General features: G+C 36.4%; 1 protein-coding gene across 5 annotated transcripts in view; it reads right to left on the reverse strand.

The window, feature by feature from the left end:
• Positions 1-25,848, reverse strand: part of Heatr5a (HEAT repeat containing 5A) — a 125,356-nt gene that overhangs the window by 94,206 nt on the left and 5,302 nt on the right. For all 5 annotated transcript variants that reach the window (XM_077799597.1, XM_077799595.1, XM_077799598.1 and 2 more), the window contains exons 2-4: positions 14,936-15,133; positions 13,347-13,558; positions 12,089-12,197 (exon numbers count right to left, since the gene is read on the reverse strand). In XM_077799597.1, coding sequence (XP_077655723.1) covers positions 12,089-12,197; positions 13,347-13,558; positions 14,936-15,061 — 447 coding nt within the window. In that variant the 5' untranslated portion in view covers positions 15,062-15,133. The remainder of the gene's footprint in view (positions 1-12,088; positions 12,198-13,346; positions 13,559-14,935; positions 15,134-25,848) is intronic.

Below are 25,848 nucleotides of genomic sequence, written 5' to 3' on the forward strand. Positions count from 1 at the left end.
TGGGAGGGTAGCAGGGGTTGAATTCAGGGACACTCAACCACTGAGCCACATCCCCAGTCCTATCTTGTATTTTTATTTAGAGACAGGATCCCACTGAGTTGCTTAGTGCCTTGGTAAGGCTGGCTTTGAACTTGTGATCCTCCTGCCTCAGCCTCCTGAGTCACTGGGATTATAGGCATATGCCACCACACCCCATGTTACTTGTATTCTTGATGATTGCCATTCTGACTGGAGTGAGATGGAATCTCAGTGTAGTTTTAATTTGCATTTTTCTAATTGCTAGAGATGTTGAACATTTTTTTTAATATATTTTTTGATTCTTTGTATTTCTTCTTCTGTGAAGTTCTTCTGTTCAGTTCCTTTGCCCATTGATTGATTGGGTTACTTCATTTTATTTTAATTTTTGGTGTTAAGTTTTCTGAATTCTTTCTATATTCTGGAGATTAATGCTCTATCTGAGGTGCAGGTAGCAAAGATCTTCTCCCATTCTGTAGGCTCTCTCTTTATGTTCTTGATTATTTCTTTTGCTATGAAGAAGCTTTTTAGTTTGATACTTCCCATTTATTGATTCTTGATTTTAATTCTTGTGCTTTAGAAGTTGTATTGAGGAATACGGTTCCTAAGCCAACATAGTGAAGAGTTGGCCTACTTTTTCTTGCAGTACATGCAGGTCTCTGTTCCAATGCCTAGGTTCTTGATTCACTTTGAGTTGGGTTTTGCGTAGGGTGAGAGAGAGGGGTTTGTTCTACTACATATGGATGTCCAGTGGGAAACAAAACTTAAAATGGCTATATTCTAGTAAATGAAATCTTTTACTGACATCCACTTTTTTAATAAAATCAAACTACGTATGTTAAAAATTATCTTCTCCTCAATCATCATCTTTGATCTTTCAGGAAACTATTTACTGAGAAGTGATATGTTTAACAGATTTCTTCAGCAGTAGTGCTAGAGACTTCAGTTCTTAAAAAAGTCATGAATCAGCTCTGCCCTCTTCCTCTCCTCCTCTCTGCCCTCTTCCTCTTTTTTCTCTCCACTCTCTGCTCTTTCTCTTTGTCTCTGCCCTCCTCCTCTTCTCTCTGCCTCTTCTTTTCTTCCCCTTTGGGCAGCCCCCCAATTAAATCTCTTGGTTGAACCTCCGTCTCAGGGACTTACTAAATTGCTGAGGCTGGCCCTAAATTGCAATCCTCCTGCCTTAGCCTCCTGAGCTGCTGGGATTACAGAATTATAGGGGGAAGAACATGGCGGTGGGTGGGGAGGTAGCACTCCCATGACCTCCCCAGCTACACTGGCAGAGACTTCAGAACGACTGGATGCTGTCTGCTAAGGAACGTCCAGCAAAGTCGGGCTGAGGTGAAACCTAAGCCAGGAGTTTGAGCTTCTCAGAGGCATCAGCGTGCTTGGGGGCGGGTCAATCCAGGCCACCCTGCGCCGGTGGTACTGGCTGGTTGATTGGCGACCTGCAGCAGTCAGAGGTGACTCAGCGCTATGGAGACCCGCAAGCAGCGTAGAGAAACAAAACTTCAGATCCTTTGAGGAGGTGCCAACTGAGCCTCCATGGGTCAGCAGACCAAGATCTGAGGCAGGGACATAGGAGAGGCAGACCAGACCCACCCTTCCCATCGGACACCCAGGCAAGGAGACTGGCATCCACCACAGCAGAGAACTGAATTCATCAGAGTTTGGCGGATGGGATAGCTTTGCAGCGAAATCGGCTACAACACGTGTGTGACCCTCACCCCACGATATCCATACAGCTGGGAAATCTCAAAAATCTCTCCCCAGTTCTTCGTGGGCGTGATAACCAGAACCAAGGGAAACATGAGGGGCACCTGACCTACAACTCCCCCTCCCATCAGCGGTGACAGCCGAGGCCTTTTTCGCCAGCTCTCGGGGGCGTGGTTACAGGAGAGAATCAGGCAAAATAAGCTGACGGCCCCCAGCCCCCATGCTCTACAACCTTGGGGTCTGGGTGAATGGCAAACAGAGAGAGTGCCCAGTCATTCAAAAGAACAGGGCATCCAGGGGGCTGCAGGCCCAGCATGTAGCTAGATCTGTGGAGAACGGCACCCGTGAGTGGGGCCTGGCTGGCAGGAGAAGCGGGGGAGCTGGAGACCAGGAAGACCCCTGGGCGACCAGGATTGGAGAGCCACCCAGCTGGGGAAGAGGAGCTGCCTCACAGGGATTGTTTCCTGCGTTTTGAGGGCAGAAGCTTGGCCCAGAGGGCACAGCTCCACCTACTGGAAGAGAAGATAATAGAACTCTTAAGACTGTATTTAACTTTTTTTTTCAAATTTTATTTTTCCCTTTTCTTTTATACTATGTATTTTTCTCTCTTTCTCTTTAGTGACTTCTTCCGTCCCCTTCCTCTACCTTTCCTCCCAAGCATTACGACTTCTATTACATGTAATCTACTAAATGCAAATAGGTGAATGTTCCGAGGCTGTCTATAGTGCTCCCAAGTCCCCAGCTACCCCCAAATACTCAGGTCCATTCTCTTGTTAATATCCCCCTTCAGTAGAGCAATCTTCCAAGGTAGCTAAGATATACTAACCCCCATACCATCACATCACCTGACCTTATCATAAAGTCCCAAGACCAAACCACAGATCGCTATACATCAGAATCCGTATGATTTTATGAAACGAATGAATTTGCTTTAAATTACAATAAAACCCAACATCTCTAGACATTGTCTCCCATCACAAAGGAGAGATCCCGGAGATATACAAAACCAAAACAAATTTATAGGAGAAAATAGTAACACAGCAGTCAAACAGAGCTGGAAAGTAACGTGAGCATCATGAAAAAACAAGGAGAAAAGGATTACAAACAATGCAGGACAGCTTAAATTTACAGGAGAACCTAGAGGCATCAGAAAAATGGTCAGATAAAGAACTCAAGGCATACCTGACTCAGATGAAATGGAATCTTAAAGAGGTCATTAGACAGCAAATGCAAACAATGAAAGAACACTTTGACAATGAATTACATAAACAAATTCAAGAAGCAAAAGAACAACTCCACCGGGAGATAGAGGTTATAAAAAAAAATCAAACAGTAATCCTAGAAATGAAGGAAACTATAAACAAAATTAAAAATTCAAATGAGAGTATTACCAGTAGAGTAGATCAAGTAGAAGTCAGAACATCAAACAATGAAGACAAAATATATCATCCCGAAAAGAGTCTAGTCAACTCAGAAAGGCTGGTAAGAAACCATGAGCAAAATATCCAAGAGATATGGGATATCATAAAAAAAAATTAAGAGTCACTGGGATAGAGGAAGGTATAGAGGTCCAAACCAAAGGAATGAGCAATCTGTTAAATGAAATAATTTTAGAAAACTTTCCAGACATGAAAAATGAACCGGATGTCGAAATCCTAGAAGCCTACAGGACGCCTAACATACAAAACCACAACAGACCAACTCCAAGACACATCATTATGAAGATATCCAACATAAAGAACAAGGAGAGAATATTAAAAGCTACAAGAGAAAGGAGGCAGATTACATTCAGGGGTAAACCAGTTAGGTTAATGGCCGATTTTTCATCACAGACGCTAAAAGTAAGAAGATCCTGGAACAACGTATTTCAAACGCTGAAAGAAAATGGGTGCCAACCAAGAATATTGTATCCAGCAAAATTAAGCTTCAGGTTTGACAATGAAATAAAAATATTTCATGAAAAACAAAAGTTAAAAGAATTTGCAGCCAGAAAACCAGCACTGTAAAACATTTTAGGCAAAACAACACACGAAGAGGAAATGAAAAACAACAACCAAAACCAACACTGGGAAGTACCTCAGTAAGTTGGGGGGGGTGGGGAACTAATCAAAGAGGGAAAAACAAACCAAATTAAAAATAAATAAATAAATAAATAAACAAACATGACCAAAGTACAAACCGTATATCAATAGTAACCCTAAACGTTAATGGCTTAAACTCATCAATAAAGCAACATAGGCTGGTAACCTGAATTAAAAAAACAGATCCAACAATATGCTGCCTTCAGGAGACTCATCTGATAGGAAAAGACATACACAGGCTGGAGGTGAAAGGTTGGGAAAAATCATACCACTCACATGGTCCTTGGAAGCAAGCAGGGGTGGCCATCCTCATATCGAATAAAATTGACTTCAAGTCTAAGTTAATCAAAAGGGATAAAGAAGGACACTATATACTGTTAAAGGGAACCATTCACCAACAAGACATAACAATTATCAATATTTATGCACCAAACAATGGTGCTGCTACGTTCATAAAACAAACTCTCCTCAAGTTCAAGAGACAAACAGACCACAACACAATAATTATGGGTGACTTTAACACATCTCTCTCACCACTGGACAGATCTTACAAACAAAAGTTGAATAAAGAAACTATAGAACTCACAATTAATAACCTAGACTTAACTGACATATATAGAATATATCAACCATCATCAAGTGGATATACTTTTTTCTCAGCAGCACATGGGTCCTTCTCAAAAAGAACCATATATTATGTCACAGGGCAACTCTTAGAAATTATAAAGGAGTGGAGATAATACCATGCATCTTATCTGATCATAATGGAATGAAACTGGAAATCAACGATAAAAGAAGGAAGGAAAAATCCTACATCACTTGGAGAATGAACAATATGTTACTGAATGATCAATGGGTTACAGAAAACATCAAGGAGGAAATCAAAAAATTCTTAGAGATAAATGAAAACACAGACACAACATATCGGAATCTATGGGACACAATGAAAGCAGTTCTAAGGGGAAAATTCACTGCTTGGAGTTCATTCCTGAAAAAAAGAAAAAACCAACAAATAAATGATCTCACATTTCATCTCAAAACCCTAGAAAAAGAAGAGCAAAACAACAGCAAATGTAGTAGAAGGCAAGAAATAATTAAAATCAGAGCTGAAATCAATGAAGTTAAAACAAAAGAAACAATTTGAAATTGAAAATAATTGACAAAACTAAAAGTTGGTTCTTTGAAAAAATAAATAAGATTGACAGACCCTTAGCCATGCTAACGAAGAGAAAGAGAGAACTCAAATTACTAACGTACGGGATGAAAAAGGCAATATCACAACAGACACTACAGAAATACTGAAGATAATTAGAAATTATTTTGAAACCTTGTATTCCAATAAAATAGAAGACAGTGAAGACACCGATAAATTTCTTAAGTCATATGATTTGTCCATATTGAGTCAGGAGGATACACACAACTTAAACAGACCAATATCAATTGAGGAAATAGAAGAAGCCATCAAAAGACTACCAATCAAGAAAAGCCCAATACCAGATGGGTATACAGAATAGTTCTACAAAACCTTTAAAGAAGAACTGATACCAATACTTTTCAAGCTATTTCAGGAAATAGAAAAAGAGGGAGCTCTTCCAAATTCATTCTATGAGGCCAACATCACCCTGATTCCTAAAACAGACAAAGACACTTCAAAGAAAGAAAACTACAGACCAATGTCTCTAATGAACATAGATGCAAAACTCCTCAATAAAATTCTGGCAAATCGGATACAAAAACATATCAAAAAGATTGTGCACCATGATCAAGTAGGATTCATCCCTGGGATGCAAGGCTGGTTCAATATAGGGAAATCGATAAATGTTATTCATCACATCAATAGACTTAAAGATAAGAACCATATGATCATCTCGATAGACGTAGAAAAAGCATTTGACAGACAAAGTACAGCATCCCTTTAGGTTCAAAACACTAGAAAAACTAGAGATAACAGGAACTTACCTCAACATTGTAAGAGCTATCTATGCTAAGCCTCAGGCTGGCATCATTCTAAACGGAGAAAAATTGAGGGCAATCCCTCTATAATCTGGAACAAGACAGGGATGCCCTCTCTCACCACTTCTATTCAACATAGTTCTCGAAACACTGGCCAGAGCAATTAGACAGATGAAAGAAATTAAAGGCATAAAGATAGGAAAAGAAGAACTTAAATTAGCACTAATTGCGGGAGACATGATCCTATACCTAGCAGACCCAAAAGGTTCTACCAAGAAACTTCTAGGGGCTGGGGATGTGAATCAAGCGGTAGTGCACTCGCCTGGCATGCGTGCGGCCCGGGTCCGATCCTCAGTACCATATACAAAACAAAGATGTTGTGTCCGCCGAAAACTAAAAAATAAATATTAAAAAATTCTCTCTGTCTCTCTTTAAAAAAAAAAAAAAGAAAGAAACTTCTAGAGCTAGTAAATGAATTCAGCAAAGTGGCAGGATATAAAATCAACATGCATAAATCAAAGGCATTCCTGTATATCAGTGACAAATCCTCTGAAATGGAAATGAGGACAACCATCCCATTCACAATATCCTCAAAAAAAAAAAATACTTGGGAATCAATCTAACAAAAGAGGTGAGAGACCTATACAATGAAAACTACAGAACCCTAAAGAGAGAAATAGAAGAAGACCTTAGAAGATGGAAAGATATACCTTGTTCATGGATAAGCAGAACTAATATCATTAAAATGGCCATATTACCAAAAGTACTCTATAGGTTTAATGCAATGCCAATCAAAATCCCAATGGCATTTCTCACAGAAATAGAAAAAGCAATCATGAAATTCAACTGGAAAAATAAAAGACCCAGAATAGCAAAAGCAATTCTAAGCAGGAAGAGTGAAACGGGCAGTATAGCAATACTAGATTTTAAACTATATTACAGAGCAATTGTAACAAAAACAGCATGGTACTGGTACCAAAACAGGCAGGTAGACCAATAGTACAGAATAGAGGACACAGAGACCAATCCACAAAATTACAACTACCTTATATTAGACAAAGGTGCTAAAAGCATGCAATGGAGAAAGGATAGCATCTTCAACAAATGGTGCTGGGAAAACTGGAAATCCATATGCAACAAAATGAAACTGAATCCCTTTCTCTCACCATGCACAAAAGTTAACTCAAAATGGATTAAGGAGCTAGGAATCAAACCAAAAACTCTGCGTCTAATAGAAGAAAAAGTTGGCTCTAATCTCCATCTTGTGGGGTCGGGCTCCAAATTCCTAAATAGGTCACCTATAGCACAAGAGTTAAAATCAAGAATCAACAAATGGGATGTATTCAAACTAAAAAGTTTTTTCTCAGCAAGAGAAACAATAAGAGAAGTAAATAGGGAGCCTACATCCTGAGAACAAATTTTTACCCCTCACACTTCAGATACAGCCCTAATCTCCAGAGTATACAAAGAACTCAAAATATTAAACAATAAGAAAACAAATAACCCAATTAACAAATGGGTCAAGGATCTGAACAGACACTTCTCAGAGAAGGATATACAATCAATCAACAAATACACGAAAAAATGCTCACCATCTCTAGCAATCAGAGAAATGCAAATTAAAACCACTCTAAAATACCATCTCACTCCAGTAAGAATGGCAGCCATTATGAAGTCAAACAACAACAGTGCTGGTGAGGATGTGGGGAAAAGGGTACCCTTGTACATTGCTGGTGGGACTGCAAATTGGTGTGGCCAATTTGGAAAGCAGTATGGATATTCCTTGGAAAGCTGGGAATGGAACCACCATTTGACCCAGCTATTCCCCTTCTCGGACTATTCCCAAAAGACCTAAAAAGAGCACACTACAGGGATACAGCTACATCAATGTTCATAGCAGCACAATTCACAATAGCTGGACTGTGGAACCAACCTAGATGCCCTTCAATAGATGAATGGATTTAAAAAATGTGGCATTTATACACAATGGAATATTATTCAGCACTAAAAAATAACAAAATCATGGCATTTGCAGGGAAATATATGGCATTAGAGCAGATTATGCTAAGTGAAGTTAGCCAATCCCTAAAAAACAAACACCGAATTTCTTCTTTGATATAGGGGGGGCGACTCAAAACAGAGCCGGGAGGAAGAGTATGAGAAGAAGATTATCATTAAACAGGGATGAGAGGTGGGAGGGAATGGGAGAGACAAGGGGAATTGCACGGAAGACAGAAGGAGACCCTCACTGTTAAATAAAATTACATATAAGAGGATGTGAGGGGGAAGGGAAAAAAAAAGAAAGAGAAAGAAAGGAGTTATAGTTGATGGGGTAGAGAGAGGTGATGGGAGGGGTGTGGAGGAGAGGGAGGGATAGGAAGGGGATAGGAAGGGCAGAAGAATACAAAAGACACTAGTATGGCAGTATGTATAATCGTGGCTGTATAATCAATGTGATCCTGCAATTTGTACACGTGGGAAAAATAGGAATTCATACCCCATTTGAATCAAATGTATGATATATGATATGTCAAGATCATTGTAATGTTTTGAGCAACTAATAAAAAAAATTCATGAATCAGCTATATCCATTTTGAAAATTAACATAGTCTATATTTGAATACCCCATGTGTTGTCTTGTTACATTTCAAAAAATGTGTAATTATCCTGTACGTCTACAAATTGTTCAATAGCTGTTTTCTAGACTTTTCCTAAGGTAAGAAGAGTAACTGATGTGATTTTTTTTTTTAATTTAAAAGTGCTCCCATGTAGGACCCTTGGCCGCTGCCCACATGCAGGACCTCTGGCGACCACTCCTGTGTGGACCCCCATTTACCAACGTGGGACCCCCTGGTCATCTCCATCTTGGGACTTTGCAACCACTGCCATATTCCCCTACGCATGGTAGCCTACACCTGGGGACACTGCAGATGGTCTGGAGACAGCTGCCAGCCACAACACTGCATGCCACAGAGCTGCATCTCTGAACACCTGGCCCAACCCAATGCAACACCCCATCTCTGAAAGCATCTGCCTCCATCTGGAGGCACCTTTATCACCATCTTTAGTTGAGACAACTCCCAGCTTGGAACACCAGCTGGGGCCTGTAAGCAATATTAAGGTACCTATAGTCCCCAATTCCCCCCTCACCCCAGTGGCTACTAACTTGACACAATGCTTGAGGCTACGTGTCCAGTCCATAGCTCCCAAAGCCTGGTCCTGAACCGCCCAATACAAACAGCTCTCAGCGACAGACAGATGCACAACCCTTAGAGAGCAGCCCACAAGACCTCTGGAGAGAGGTTCCTAATTAGGAAGGTAGAAATGGAGGGGGTGAGTGAGATACAATTTAGAGACTACATTAGAGACCAGGAATTGTAAGGTTGATAGGCAATATAAGGAAATAAAACCAGGTGTCCAACATCACAGGAGCGGGGCCCCAAGAAATTAAAGGGATACCGACAGGAAAAGAACAATTCAAATTATTACTATTTACCGATGATACGATTCTATACATAGAAGACCTAAAAAATTCCACCAGAAAATTTCTAGAAAATAAATAAATTCAGCAAAATAGCAGGATATAAAATCAACACCCATAAATCAGACATTTCTGTATATCAGTGACAAATCCTCTGAAATAGAAACGAGGAATTTACAATAGCCTCAAAAAACATAAAATACTTCGGAATCAACTTAATGAAAGAGGTGAAAGACATCCACAAGAAAAGCTACAGAATGCTACAGAAAGAAATTAAAGAAGACCTTAGAAGATGGAAAGATCTACCTTGTTCTCGGGCTGGCGTTGTGGCTCAGTGGTAGAGCACTCACCTAGTATGTGCGAGGTGCTGAGTTAGATCCTCAGTACCACATAAAAACAAATAAATAAAATAAAGGTATTGTGTCCAACTATAACTAAAAAAATATTTTAAAAAGAGAGATCTCCCTTGTTCTTGGATAGGCATAATTAATATTGTCAAAATGACCATACTACCAAAAGCACTATACAGATTTAATGAAATTTCAATGAAAATCCCAATAACATTCTTCACAGAAATAGAAAAAGCATTCATGAAATTCATCTGGAAAAATAAGAGAGCCAGAATTGCCAAAGCATTCATTAGCAAGAAGATGAAGCAGGTGGCATCACTATACCAGATCTTAAACTATACTACACAGCAACAGTAACAAAAACAGCATGGAACTGGCACCAGAACAGACTTGTAGACCAATGGTACAGAATAGAGGACACAGAGAGGAACCCAAATAAATATAGCTATCTCATACTAGACAAAGGTGCCAAAAATATATATTGGAGAAAAGATAGCCTCTTTAAAAAATGGTCCTGGGAAAACTAGAAATCTATAAGTAGGAAAATAAAATTAAGCCCCTTCTCTCACCATGCATAAAACTCAACTCAAAATGGATCAAGGACTTAGGAATTAGACCAGAGACCCTGCGCCTAACAGAAGAAAAAGTAGGCCCAAATCTTCATCATGTTGGATTAGGCCCCAACTTTCTTAACAAGACTACTACTATAGTGCAAGAAATAAAATCAAGAATCAATGAATGAGATGGATTCAAACGGAAAAGCTTCTTCTCAATAAAAGAAACAATCAGTGAAGTGAACATACAGCCTATAGAATGGGAGTAAATTTTTACCACATGCACATCAGATAGAGCACTAAGAACCCAAAAAACTTAACACCAAAAAAACAAATAACCCAAATCAATAAATGGGTTAAGGAACTAAATGACACTTCTCAGAAGAAGATATACAATCAATCAACAAATACATGAAAAAATGTTCAACATCTCTAGCAATTAGAGAAATGCAAATCAAAACTACTCTTAACTTTTCATCTCACATCAGACAGAATGGCAGTTATTAAGAGTACATGCAACAGTAAGTGTAAGTGAGGATGTGGGGGAAAAGGTACATTCTTACATTGCTGGTGGGACTGCAAATTGATGCAACCAATCTGGAAAGCACTATGGAGATTCCTTAGAAAACTTGGAATGGAACCACCATTTGACCCAGCTATCCCACTCCTCAGTTTATATCCAAAGGACTTAAAAAACAGCATACTACAGTGACGCAGCCGCATCAATGTTTACAGCAGCACAATGCACAATAGCTAAACTGTGGACCCAACCTAGGTGCCCTTCAGCAGATGAATGGATAAAGAAACTATGGTATATATACACAATAGAATATTACTCAGCATTAGAAGAGAATAAAATCATGGTATCTGCAGGTAAACGGATGGAGCTGCAAAATACCATGCTAAGTAAAGTAAGCCAATCCCCCAAAAACCAAAGGCCGAATGTTCCCTCTGATATGTGGACACTGATCCATAATGGGGGTGGTGGTGGGGGAGAATGAGAGGAATGGAGGAACTCTGGATTGGGCAAAGGGGAGTAGGAAAGATGGTGGAATGAGATGGATATCATTACCCGAAGTGCATATATGAAGACATGAATGGTGTGACTCTACTTCGTGTACAACCAGAGAAATGAAAAATTGTGCTCTATATGTGTACTATGAATTGACATGCATTCTGCTGTCATGAATAACAAATTAGAATAAATAAATTTAAAAAAATTTAAAACTGATAAGTTATCCCTACATAATACAAATCACAGATTGAATTTTTTTGTACATAAACATATAAATATTCTAATTCCAAAACTAGTGATACCACAGTTGTAATCAAGAGATTAGAGTATTTTGGAAGTTAAATGAATAGTCTCAAAAACAAAGGGTGTTCCAGGGTAGTAAATGATAAGGCTAAAAACACACTCCCCTAGCAATTAAAAAGTCAACTAGATCCTGGTCACATGTTCTCCATGCTCTTTCCCTCTCACTAAATTCCTTTTTCCCTCTGATGCTGGAACAATAACTGACCTATTCTTTGGGAACTGAGTAGTTACCAAATATGTAGTTCCTGTATTCTACCCAACATCTTGTACAAAGAGCCCAAATATACCACAGCAGCATTGAAACAGCATTTATACTAGAATTAGTCATGGCTGGAAAAAAAAGAATTAAAAAATATGTAAAGCACTTGCTCTGACAAAGTAATATCAAATGAAAAAGATGGAGCGGAAGAAACAGAAAGGTCTGTCAAAAGAATAATCTTAGTTTTTGTCCATTTGTATTTATAAAATTATATAAAATGCTACAGAATTACGACTTTTGTAATAAGGATTCAATATATAGATACTGTTCATCATCTAGAAATATTTAATTTATAAATATAAGAAAGTACAATATCTATAAAATGCTATCATGTTATTTGTTGGTTGAATTTACAGTTACTTACCTCTGCACTCTTCATAGCTTTGAGAATATTCCCCACTGTATCAGTAAAGGTGTTACCCAGTATTCTACCCAACTTCTTGTACAAGGAACCCAAACATACCACAGCAGCACTGAAACATTTAAATTGGAATTAGTTATGGCTGAAAAAAAGGAATAAAAATACAGAATATGTAAAGGCGACCATTAAAAAAACTTGCCCTTCTTTTGGTTGTGTTTTCAGTTTCTTGGGAGCATTTTGAAGCACAAATGTTTTCAATTACGATGAAGTATCATTTATCTGTATTTTCTTACATCCGTTGGACTTTCAATGTTATATCTAAAAAAACCACTGTCTCATTCAAGGAGACAAAGATTTAGTATTCTAAAATTTTACAGTTTTAGCTATTACATTTAGATTTAGGATCCACTGTGAGTCAATTTGTGTATATGGTGTGATGTGTCAGGGTCTAACTTCATTCTTCTGTATGTGGACATCCAGCTCTCCTAGCACCATTTGTTGATATAAACAACAATTTTACTGTGAAAGTATGAAATTTCCCAGAATCTACTTTGTTAAATCCTAACACATGACACTTGGATGAATATGAAATAATTATACCTTCAATAACAAGAATTTTAAATAGATGTATCTATGTTCAATTAATCCACATCTCAGTCAAAAGATTCTACCCTTTCAAATTTGTTATAAAATAAAATTCTACAAAATATTTTAATAGAACTTCACATTAGATAATCAAAGATGGACTTAAATAAAAAAGAAAAACAGATAATGTTCTCATTAAGTCTGAAACCTTGAAAGATCAATGATTTATATAGCATTATTATTGTGGAACCGGAAAAGGCTCACTACTGCCTCTATAACAATAGGTAATAAAATAAACCAAATTCTACAAAGAAAAAAACCAAATTGTTCTTAGAATCTTCTAAGAGTACTTTTAATTTACTATCAATTTTTACTACTAAGATGCCCAAACTAAAAGAACACCCAAATTGTGAATAATGTAAAATGTCTTCTTAATTACTTCTAAAATTTTAGGAATATGTTCTGAATCTTGAATCTCAATTTCAAATGAGTCTAAATTTTTAAGAGGATTTTCTCAGTCAACAGAAAAATGTTAGACTGCTTAAAACATTAAAAAAGGAGTGAAAATTTATAACTTAGTTTCAAAACAATTATGAAGTATGTTGGATACTTTATAAATATCACATAATAAAAAAGCAATATTTAGTTTTCTATTTAGTGTAAATGTTTAACTTACAGTTTGGTGGGAAGATAACTTGGAGAATCATCTTTGCTACGAATAAGATCATTACATTTATCAATTGTCTCATAAACAGAGAATGTGTCTCCAATACTATAAAGTATGGCCATATTCTTGGCAAGGAGTTTTCGAGTAGGAGGCCCTGGAGAGCTATTCAGCAAAGATAGGAGTTGTTCAACAAGAGTCTTCTGTTTCTCCCTTACATCATTCTAGAAAGGTTAACAAAAAGAAAATTCAAAATCAACATAATTACATGGAGTCCTCTAATATAATTTTTAAAATATATTTAAGGACTAACTGAAAGGCTCTAGAAAAACACAAAATTATTTTAAATAAAAATTATAAGTTGGGAACATTGCCACACCAACAATTGTTGCCTTGATATCTCCAAAAAATGAATTATGAACAGCACTACATTAGTCTCTATTATAAAAAAGACAAGGGTTCTATTTCTTTTAAATCTTTATATATTTGAAAAAGAGAGTAAACTGTATTTTTAACTATAGCTTTCAAGCCTACCTCCCCAATACATATCCACATAAATAAAGCAGTAACTGGGGCTGGGGGTGTGGCTCAAGCGGTAGCGAGCTCGCCTGGCATGCGTGTGACCCGGGTTCGATCCTCAGCACCACATACCAACAAAGATGTTGTGTCCGCCGAGAACTAAAAAATAAAATATTAAAACTCACTCACTCTCTCTCTCTCTCTCTCTCTCTCTCTTTCTCCCTCTTTAAAAAAAATAAAATAAATATTAAAAATTCTCTCTCTCTCTCTCTCCTCTCTCACTAAAAAAATAAAAAATAAAGCAGTAACTTATAATCCATAACCAAAGCAAAATGTTAATGCCTGCTGAATGCAGGTGAAGAGTATAAGTACTGGGCGCTGGGGGGGCCTATTTTACGAGCTTTTAAGAGGGAATATGTTTATCCAAAGGCTTTTAATTCATATTCTCCTTACACTCTTGATGGTTTTTTTTTCCCCTAGTACCTGGGACTGAACCCAGGTTTGCTTAACCACTGAGCCACATTCCCAGATTTTTTTTTTTTAATTTTTAAATTTTGAGACTAGGTCTTGCTAAGTTGCTCAAAGCACTTAAAATCCTCCTGCCTCAGCCTCCCAAACAGTGGGGATTACAGGTTGTGCACCACTGTGCCTGGCACTCTTCTTGTTTTTTAAGAGAAACTTACACTAGATTGTTTAGCACTATGCTGCACCAGATATATATATTATATTATATATATATATATATATATATATATATTATACACACACACACACACACACGATGCAGAAGATAATGAAAATGATGTAGGTGTACTTAACATTTCTAAAGTGTAATAGAAAAAATATTGGCTGATTTCTTTGTGCTTTTTGGAACAGATCAAACTTCTTATAACATTAAAAATGCCTACTGGGAAGGGGACAAAAATTTTTTACTGTATTTCATTATAAAATAGTCTTAACAAAGTCTAGCTTTTTAAAGCTAAGTTTAGGGTCATTTTGGACAGAACTAGAAAAGCAAACGAAAGAAGTAAACACTGACACTTAAATAACAACAAAAAAGTATCTTTTGTAATTTTACCCACCCTACTGGTTGCTAGTAAGAGTTTCTCCAAGTATCTCAACCACTCAAAAATAAACTCAGCCTTCTGAACTTCACTTAGTTGATTGCATGCTTCTTCATTCAGCAGTAAGCTATGAGCTAATTCCATTTCTTGCAGCAAATTTTAGCTGATCAAGATTCTTCTCATTAAACTTCAGTCAATATACCTAAGAACAAAAACCTGCAATAGAGAAAACAAACATATTTTAAAAGTTAAAAGAAAGTTTAAGGAGTTCCCCAGTCCTTTTAAAGGAAATATTCCACAGAAAAGTAAAAGCATAATTAAATGCATCCATCTTTAATAACTGCACTAGGGTAAATATGGGAAAATCCCAACAATAAGTTCTAGTAACATCAACCAATTCATCTTTGTATTCAGTACTCTTTTTTATTTTTTGGTACTGGGGTTTGAAATCTGGACTGTTGTACCTCTGAACAACATCCCCAGCCCTTTTAATTTTTTAAAAAATATTATTTTAGTTGTCAATGGGCCTTTATTTACTTAAATGCAGTGCTGAGAATTGAACCCAGTAGCTCACACATGCTAGGCAAGTGCTCTATCACTGAGCTACCACCCAGCCCCGCTTTTTATTTTTGAGACAGGGTCTTACTACATTGCTGAGGCCAGTCTTGAACCTGTGATCCTCCTGCCTCATCCTTCCAAGTAGATGGGATTATAAGTGTGGGCTACTATGTCCAGCTTTATTACTCTTAAAAAAAAAGGGGTGGGGGGCTGGGGATGTGGCTCAAGCGGTAGCGCACTCGCCTGGCATGCGTGCGGCCCGGGTTCGATCCTCAGCACCACATACCAACAAAGATGTTGTGTCCGCCGAGAACTAAAAAATAAATATTAAAAATTCTCTCTCTCTCTCACTCTCTCTCCTCTCTCACTCTCTCTTAAAAAAAAAAAGGAAAAAAAAAAAGAGCAGACCAACCAAACAGCATTCATATGCATTCATTTCTAAAACCTTGCTAAACAGAAGAGATATTCCACTTAAACTCTGGAACTTTTAAGGTCAGATCACTCAGTGCTACATTTTTAGTTTTCTTTGTGAAGAAATAAAATACCCTTTTACTAAAATGGGTCACAGGTACAAATGACCAAATTTCTTGATCTCCTACTAAAATTCTATAGTAATGCTTGTCATTTTCAGGAGTCTTTGCCCTACTGTTTTACTCAGAGGTTCAAAGTAGGAAAAGAGGAACTTATGCTCATCACTATCTGTTTCCCATCTCATAAAGACACCACTTGTATGTGGATGTGTAACTGATGTGATTCTGCAATCTGTATACGGGGTAAAAATGGGAGTTCATAACCCACTTGAATCTAATGTATAAAATATGATATGTCAAGAGCTTTGTAATGTTTTGAACAACCAATAAAAAAAAAAGACTAACTGAAAAAAACATGAAAAAAAAAAGACACCACTTGTAGTTTTTAGTTAGGAGTTTTAGGAAAGAGCACCATCTTAACTTGCAGATGGTCCTCTTATCTCTGAACCTTGTTGGGAAAGCAAACACTTTTTTTCTAACGGCACTAGGAAGACGTTGTCCAGGGATCCAATGTGGCCTTAACATTACTGTAGCAAATAATCAGCAGAAGATGGAAGTTTTGTTTCTTTTGTTCATCAGCATCTCCTGGGTATATTTTAAAGCATTTCTAGAACACACATAACATATAAATGTATAAAATACGGCAAAATACTAACAGGCAAATGTAAGTAGTAGGTATAAGAGTGATTATTTTACTACCTTTAATTTTTCTTTCATTTATAAAAAGATCACAATAAAAAGTAGAAAAATTATTTAAGTAAGAAAAGAAATAAAGCACCAGCTGGCTTCAAAATAAAAAAGAACTACTTAGGCATGATGATAGAAACCTGTAGTCAGGAGTCTGAGGCAGGAGGATGGCTTGAGCCCAGGAATTTGGGGCCAGCCTGGACAACATAATGAGACACTGTCTCTTAGGGGGGAAAAAGTATAACTACTATTTAACAGTAGCAGCAGCTATCATCAGGAACATGGAGGAACAGAAAAGGCACTATTAGACACACATAAAAGATGAGTATTCTATTCACTAATATAGCAAAAATAAATTTAAGTAAAACTCCTAGCTAAACAGAAAGTGGTAATTTCTATTTACCTAGCATGTGTAAGGCCCTGGCACCACAAAAAACATACAAAAATAAACCAGTCATTTCATAGAAATATAGATAAATTGCTACAAGTAAGTAAACTAAAATACTTCAAATATATACCTTATATTCGAAACAAATTTCAATTGTTTATAGAAAAGCCACTTATGTAAAGATATATTAGAAAATCAGATAAGAGACCTAGGGGAAGGCTTTTCTTTCTTTCATTGTTTCTCTCCCAAAGTTTACTGATATAAAATTACTTAGAATATTAGATCATCATAAAATGACTCTAAAACTGAAAAGAGCTTCATTAAAAGACAGTTGTCACAAACTGGTTCTTTGCTGGCCAAATCTGTCCTGCAATATACTGGGGGGAAAAGTTGTTAATATTTAAATACAAGAAGAATACACATAAAAATTGAATTCATATTCCCATACAAACCTGAATCTGAGGAGCAGGATCTCTCCATCAGGTCAGTTCCTACCTAGCCTGCCATATTCAATTATTATTATTTGCCAACTTCTATGGGATTTTATTTATATTTTATTTAACTTCTATGGACTTGAAGTTTTCAACTCCTATCCTATGTCTTCCTTGTATCCTCAGTCTTGGGCCAGTACTAGATTCTAGGATCCCAGGGACCAAAGAATCACTTCCACCTCACTATCACAGTCTTCTCATACCTGTGCTTTAGCAACCTGGGTGATCTCTTTTCAATGAGTCCTTACTGCCTAGTTAGCACCACCCACAACCTGGCACTGACAGTTCTTAAAAACAAACAAACAGAAAACCCCAACTTAGGTTATTTTCAGAAATGTCATCTTTATTTATTTTTTAAAATTATCTTTATTTTTTTAATTTAATTTTGTATGTGGTGCTGAGGATTGAACTCAGTGCCTTACGAATGCAAGGCAAGTGCTCAACCACTGAGCTACAACCCTAGCCCCCAGAAATGTCATCTTTAGGGTACCAACATAAACAATCCTGCCAAGAAACCTATTTTTACAAAGATAACATGAATTCCAAATTTTGTTTTAAAAAGTCCTCCCTTTCTTCCTTAAATTATCAAAATCAAGAAGTCAAAATATTCACAATTAAGGACAAAGTTAATAAAAGCTAGAGAAATAATTTCTAGAAGAAATCTACTAAGTATACAGAAGGTGAAAAACAAGTTTGCATTCAATAACTATGATTGTTTGAGGAAAATATTAACCCAGTATCACCAAGAAAATTTCTCACAACTACCAGGTCAAATGAAAATACTATCTTAAGAATCAAATTACCCTTTCTAGAGGTCATTGGACTGCTGAAGAGACATTTTTTTCCCTCAGGCAGCAGCAATATTGTGGTGTAAAATGATCTATCAAGAGGCAAAATAGCTAACACAATGTGATAATAAATAATTCACTAAAAAGACTATGATCACAAGCAGGGTACAAAGTTATCATTAATGCCCTCCATAGAGTCCTCAAATAAATTACTCCTAAAAGAAGCAGTCAATCCATATTGGTGATCTCATTTCTAAACCCCAAGTCTAAAATGTACCTGAGATCTCCACACATGTGGTATCAATGTGATAAGAAAATGCATTCTGCAAATAACAGAAGCTCCTGCTCTCAAGTCTCACTTTAGGAAGGTGGATTCAGATGCAGGAAGTGTTACTTGCTATAAGTTTTAATAAAATCACAACAATATAAACACCTAAGGAATGTTTATTTTTCTTATTTTTAAAAATTTCTATTCAGATTATTTAGGTTACTGAAAGCAAGTATTTTTATAAAAAATACACATATATATTTTTTCAAAGAAAGTTGCCACTTGAAAAAAGATTTCATAAAACTACCACTCCAACTGTAATGCCAGCTATTTTAAGTAGCAGCTAATATTTATTGACCAACTACTATGTCTAGGTACTACTTTAAGTGCTTTACATTTATTTTCTTGAAAAATCTAAAAATAGTCCATGAGGTAGCTATTTTTATTAGCCTTTTAAGGATGAGAATATTGATGCAGAGAAAGCCAAGTACCTTTCCTAGGGTCACACAAAATTTGGTTGTACATTTAAGCAATCTGACTATAGATCCGTATATGCTTTAACCACTATATACTATTCTGCTACCTTTTGATCTCATTGAACCCTTCAAATGTCTAGAAGCCAGCCAATTTTTAATAGCTTAGAATTTGTAGATAATTTGGGAATATTATGAAACATTAGCTTATTGTACTACTCCCTGTAACTAGGTTCCTTATTTTAATACATTTGGGATTCTCGAATTAAAATAAAGTTAGAGATTTTTACCTACAAAATTTCTCAGGATATTTAATAAGGTTAATGTGCATTATGAATCCCCATGAATGCAACATAGTATGAAGTATTAATCAAAATGCTGCCAGCACAAGATTAACTTCTTACTTAACAGACCTATGTAAGCTGCTCCAAGGAGAAATATTAGAATGTACATGTTCATGACCATTTATTCTATATTTTTAAAAGGTTCACAAGAATATTGACAGGCACAGTGGTGCATGTCTGTAATCCCAGTGGTTCAGGAGGCGGAGGCAGGAGGATTGATAGTTCAAAGCTGCCCCAGCAAAAAAAAAGCGAGGTGCTAAGCAACTCAGTGAGACCCTGTCTCTAAATAAAATACAAAACAAGGCTGGGGATGTGGCTCAGTGGTTGAGTGTCCCTGAGTTCAATTCCCGTACCAAAAAACAAAAAATGTATACAAAAATATTAATTCTGTTACTTTACAGCTAACCTTTATATGTGCCTATCATACACCCAACAATTAAGTGGTAAAATCCATGAGATTTTTTTTTTAAACTACATATCTCTCGGGGGCATACTTCTTTAGTAAAACTGCTTGTATTTTGTATATGAGAGATACCCATAGTTATCAGTCATAATTTTCATCCTGGAGTTGTTCCCTGTGATGAACCTAACCTAATTCCATCTTAAGACTGGGAGTCATCTCGTCACAAAGTTATGAAAAATTTATTTCTGTTTTACTATAAAATACAAAGATTTCTATTTGGCCTGACAACTTGATGTTTAAACTTGTTTGAAATTCCTGCCCATGCTCTGAACTCAACTATGCCTGGCTCTCTTGACCAGATGACAACCCTCCCTAAAACGTCAATGGCACCTCAAAAATTCTGATGTTGGAATTTCAATTAACTTCCTACCTTGAAATGTTAAGCCATGTAGATTATTAACCTGCTATCTACCTTTGTATTATGCTTGCCAGAATCCTATTAGCTGTAAGTTCCCATGACACCCACCTTCGTAACTTTTTGTACAATGAAACCTTTTACCTGGAGAGCTGGGGGGCTGATCTCTAGCACGGCTTTGGGAGATACAGTCGTTGGCCAGCTTTTGTGTACACAATACAAGCTTGCTTTAATTTGATTTACTATTGGAGTCAGTGGTCTTTTCTTTGTGTTGTGGTTCAACACCTGTTGACAAAAGCATGGTGAACTAGACCTAAGGTACTAAGGAACTGTCCAAATCATGTTTCTCAGATGGATACACCTAATAGTATGCCAATGGAATAAATATGAGACATATTACTGGAGGATCAAATTTTACTTTAAGAGTCCCCCGACAATAATTTATTTATCCCATACCCACCCCCGTACTAGGTATTGAACCTAGGACCTTGTACACGCTAGGCAAGTTCTCTACCACTGAGCTACCTCCCCAGCCCCAATAATATAAAACATTATTTATATTAAGATAAATTCACACTATGTGATAGAAGGCAAAACTAATAAAACGTTTCAAGAGAACACATGTGACTTCAAAGAAATTTTGAACATGATAATGCCTTCCTAGATTCCCTTAAACAAAATCATTCCCCTCTGTGGGTAAGAATACTAGTTTATGGGCTGGGGTTGGGGCTCAGCAGTAGTGCACTTGCCTGGCATATGTGAGGCACCAGGTTAGATTCTCAGCACCACATATATAAATAAACAAAGGTCTATCAACAACTAAAAAAAAAATTTTTTTTTAAATAGAATACTGGTTTAATGGAAAAGTTTAAGAACCACTAAGTGACAGGGCAGTGGCACACACCTGTAATCCAAGCTACTCAACATGCAGAGGCAGGAGGGTCACCAAGATCAAGACCAGCCTGAGCAATTAGAGATATAGTTCAGTGGTAGAGAACTTGCCTAGCAAGGAGAAAGAGCTGGGTTCAATTCCCAGCACCTCACACACACACACATACACAAAAATAAGAACCACTAAGCTAAACTGGGTGCAGCAGCCTGGTGTAGTAGTTCCAGCTAATCAAGAGGCTGAGGCAGAACTGCTTAAGCCCAAGAGTTGAAGACCAACCTGGGTAATACAACAAGACCCTGTCTCAAAGAAAACAGAATAAAACAAAACCCTAAGTAGCTTGTAACCTGAATTACACAAAATTTCCATTTGTGTAGGACAACAACAACAAAAAAGAGGCAAATTATTGGGATTTATATCATACAACACATGCTCAGTCTTCAAAGATGAGGCATAGTATATGACAGACTAATGTCTATACTTTGCATAGCATGCCTAATGTCTTTTTTAAAAAATATTTTTCAGTTGTCGATGGAAGTTTATTTTATTTATTTATACACAGTGCCAAAAATTGAACCCAGTGCCTCACACATGCTAGGCAAGTGCTCTACCACTGAGCTACAACCCAGTCCTGCCCAGTGTCTTTACTAGCCAAGAGTAACACATGTATAAATACACATGATAGAAAAAGGAAGCAACAGAGGGCAAATTTTCCAGGAACAGGGTTGTCTAAAGTAACTGGTATAATCAATAAGGATTAGTTTTCCATCTGAAAATGAGTTAACATCAAATTTATGTACACAAGGTAATGGCAAGCACCTTCAACAATCTCTAATAAAGATACAGGCTACTAATCATGACAGACCCAATAGAAAGAGCTACATAATTTTCTCTATCTAGGGTTAACAGATCTGTTTTGGTTGAGATGGAAACAATGTTGAAACTTATTGGGGAAAAAAGTATTCCTTATCCTTTTCAGTCTAGTTTCTCTAGTTTTGTTCAAAAAGAATAAAGTAAAACAAACAAAAACAACTCTCAAGAACTCCCACATTTAAGGAAACATACATAAATGCTAAAATCCAAACTTTCTCCCAAAATACAGTAATTAGATTTAACCTAGAAAGAAGCAGGAGAGATCTACCCTGACCTCAGATTTCTATTTGTGATTTAGGCTTAGCAAAATGATAGGTTACAAAACAGGAGCTCACAAGTTACACAGACCATTAGGTCATCCTTGAGATGTTGCCTAAGGAAGACTTGCCCGCTCCCAAAAGAGAAAATGAGGTGTTTTAGTACCATACTTTACATGATCTCCAGGCACAATACTCAAGTTGACTTGCTGACACCTTTACCACAATATTTTCTGACTTTAAGGTAAAAATGGACATTGAAGTAAGTTTTTTTTTTTCTAATTTTGGAGTTCTTAAGTTACAGTTTGATAATTTAAAAAATCTTGTCTGTATTTATTCCATCTTTCAATTGGAACTATCTTTTCACAATACACTATTTTAAAATTTGGCTAAAAAAAAAAAGTCACTTCTGTCAGGCACAATGGCACACGTCTATAATCCCAGTGACTCCAGAGGCTACAGCAGGAAAACCAACCAGCCTGGGCAACTTAGAAGACTCCATCTCAAAATCAATCAACCAATCACTTACTTCAGGAAAATCTCTGACAATGCAATTCAAACTTACAACATTATTTTGTATGATCTTAGTCTTTCTTATTACTCTGTAACAACCGTAAATATAAATTGGTTATCATTAATGGATATTTTAAAGTGTTAACTCTATAATACTGACTTAAGCTCAGTGAGAAATAATTTGTTTAGCTGGAGGATTCAACATGACGTGTACATTAAATCTAAATATAAATGCAAAAACTTTTAGAGTTAATATCGAGATTTTAGAAAAACTGATAGTTTTGCACTAATACAAATGGTTCAACTCTTTTGTAAAACAATATAATGTATCAGCAGGAATAAAAATATCAAAACCATTTGACAAAAACATCCAGCTTTTGAAAATTAACTAAAGAAAAAGGGAAATAACAGAAAAATAAAGTGTTAATTATATCATTGTAGAAGTGAAAACTGGAAACATCTTATAAATCCAACAATAGAAAAATGGTTAAAGTTTGATGTATTAAAAGAATATTAGGCTCTGATAAAAAGTATCATTGTGAAAACTACAAGTGCTGAGTTTTTACATGCTAATAGAGACATACAGATTAAAGCAGTCTTTACCAAAGTATACTTTGAAGACCAACAGTGCCAAAGAATGAGAACAAGTATTCTAACGGGTAGGGGCAGATGTGGGGTCCAAGTCGGAAAAATCGCTGAAGTCGGCAGGTTTTTTTAACCAGGTTTTCTTCATACACCCACACATATAGCATGTGATGTATCTCCATATATTTTAACTTCAGACCTGTCCTCCAACCCCTACATTTTTCTTCTCAGTCCTAAAGGGAATATCACATGGAACTGATTCTATAGAACACAATCTTTAAAATATTAATCAATTAATCTAATTTTAAAATTTGTTTTTGTTTATACTATAATAGGATTTTTCTTTAGAAGTAGAAGAATAAGTAACAAGTCAAGGTCATACTTCTACTTAAGAGGCCACTTCTGATTAATATTTTCAGACAAATTATATAACATTCATAATCCTAAATATAAACATTATTTTCTTAGCTATTCCTGGGATATGAATAAAGAAAGACAGTTTTAATTAACTTAGTATATTTATTAGTTTTTGTAATATTTGTGCTACATATTTTTAAGTAAGTTTCACATTCACACTCTTTCCAAACTAAAAAAAAGTTTATTATACCATAAATTTTAAAATTTGATTTTTGGATTTCTGAATGCAAATTCACATACAATCAAGTGAATCTATGGTTCCTTAGTTATATTACACAAAAGCTTTTTTTTTTTTTTTGGTGCTGGGGACTGAATCCAAGGCCTTGTGCATGTAAGGCAAGCACTCTATCAACTGATATCAACTGAGCTATATTCCCAGCCCACAAAAGTCTAACTTATTATGTGTACCAAGCCTAACACTAATACCTTACACACACACACACACACACACACACACACACACACACATACCACACATCCACTGTACGAAGAGTCTAAGTATTTTTTTTCCTATGTGATAGAAATGAGAAGAATGTTGTTTCTCACTAATGCATAATATAAGGCAACATGAACAGCAAATACAAAAGCTCCAAGAACTGACAGAGAACACATCCTATAGTGTAGTGAAGTTAGGATGGATTAGAGAAGAAATAGGAATTATAGGAAGAATTTATAAATAGTTTGGGGTGAGAAAGAGCCAGAAGTGGGAATGGAATTTATTTTGCCTTCCTCTCCCCCCTCCCCAAAAGTACTACATGTTACTGTTAGGGATGAGAAAAACTGTTGGATTCAATGGAAGAGAGATCGTCAATGGTAGCCCCACTTTTAAGAACAGTTTCTGGCAATTGTCTTTCCAGATTACAAAAGAGAAAAACCCATGAAGTGCAAAAGGAAAGTGTTCTAGGTGGAGGGAAGACGAAGTAGTAGAAACAAACTCTGATAAAACAGTGACAAGTGGAAAAAAAACTAATATTTTTAAAGCATTTACTTACCAAAACCCTTTCATTTACTATACTATTAATCCTTATAACACTGAAGTTTATATATGATTATTCTCATTTTAAAGATAAAGAAATGAGTTTAGGGGGGCTGGGGATGTGGCTCAAGTGGTAGCTGTGCTCGCCTAGCATGCGCAAAGCACTGGGTTCGATTCTCAGCACCACATAATGTAAAATAAAGATGTGGTGTCCACCTAAAAACTAAAAAATAAATATTTTTTTAAAAAATGATGAGTTTGAAATCTGACCATGGGCTGCGTATGGAGCTCAATGGTACAGAGCTTGAGACCTCAGGTTTGATCCCTAACACTAAAAAAAAAAAAAAAAAAAAAAAAGATGTCCAAGGTTAAATGCTATTAAAATAAAACCCATGTCTAGTTCAGTGTCCATGTTCCTTTAACTACTTCGCATAGTCTCTAATCACTACTATACTGTTACTATCATAGTTGCTGAAGCATCTAATCCTTATAACCTTGTTGTTGTTTTTCATCAATTTATTCTCCTGTCTCCAGTACTTTGAGGCTTTTTGTTAAAGTGTTAGGTCTTCTAGAGACAATCAGCTTCTAGAGAGCCTTCCCATCTAGACAGGTAAATCAATAAGTACTAAAAGTTTTAGTTTAGTTTAGTTTAGTCTTTGGCTGTTCTTGACAATTTTTATTACGCTCCAATCTACTCACCAAATTCTCCTATCTCTTCTAGGGAAGGGACATTTCATTCTGAACATCAAGGAATGCCAGAGGCAGATTTTAAGATTAGAGAAGCCTTACTCTTCTGTATCTCCTACTATATTCATCTAAAAGTCACTATCTGGGAATCTCTCACTCCTTGGTACCTAGTTGAAAATAGTGTACCAGGGAACAAAAAGTAAACAACAAAAAAAAGTTTATATGGCAATTTGTTGTTTCAGAACTGATGGATTTTACTGACATAAATCCCTCAAAGCCTATTTGTTCATATTTTTTAAAAAAATATTTATTTTTCAATTGTAGTTGGACACAATACCTTTACTCTATTTATTTATTTATTTTTATGTGGTGCTGAGGATCCTGAACGC

The sequence above is a fragment of the Urocitellus parryii genome, chromosome 6, assembly GCF_045843805.1.
Source record: "Urocitellus parryii isolate mUroPar1 chromosome 6, mUroPar1.hap1, whole genome shotgun sequence".
NCBI lineage: Eukaryota > Metazoa > Chordata > Mammalia > Rodentia > Sciuridae > Urocitellus > Urocitellus parryii.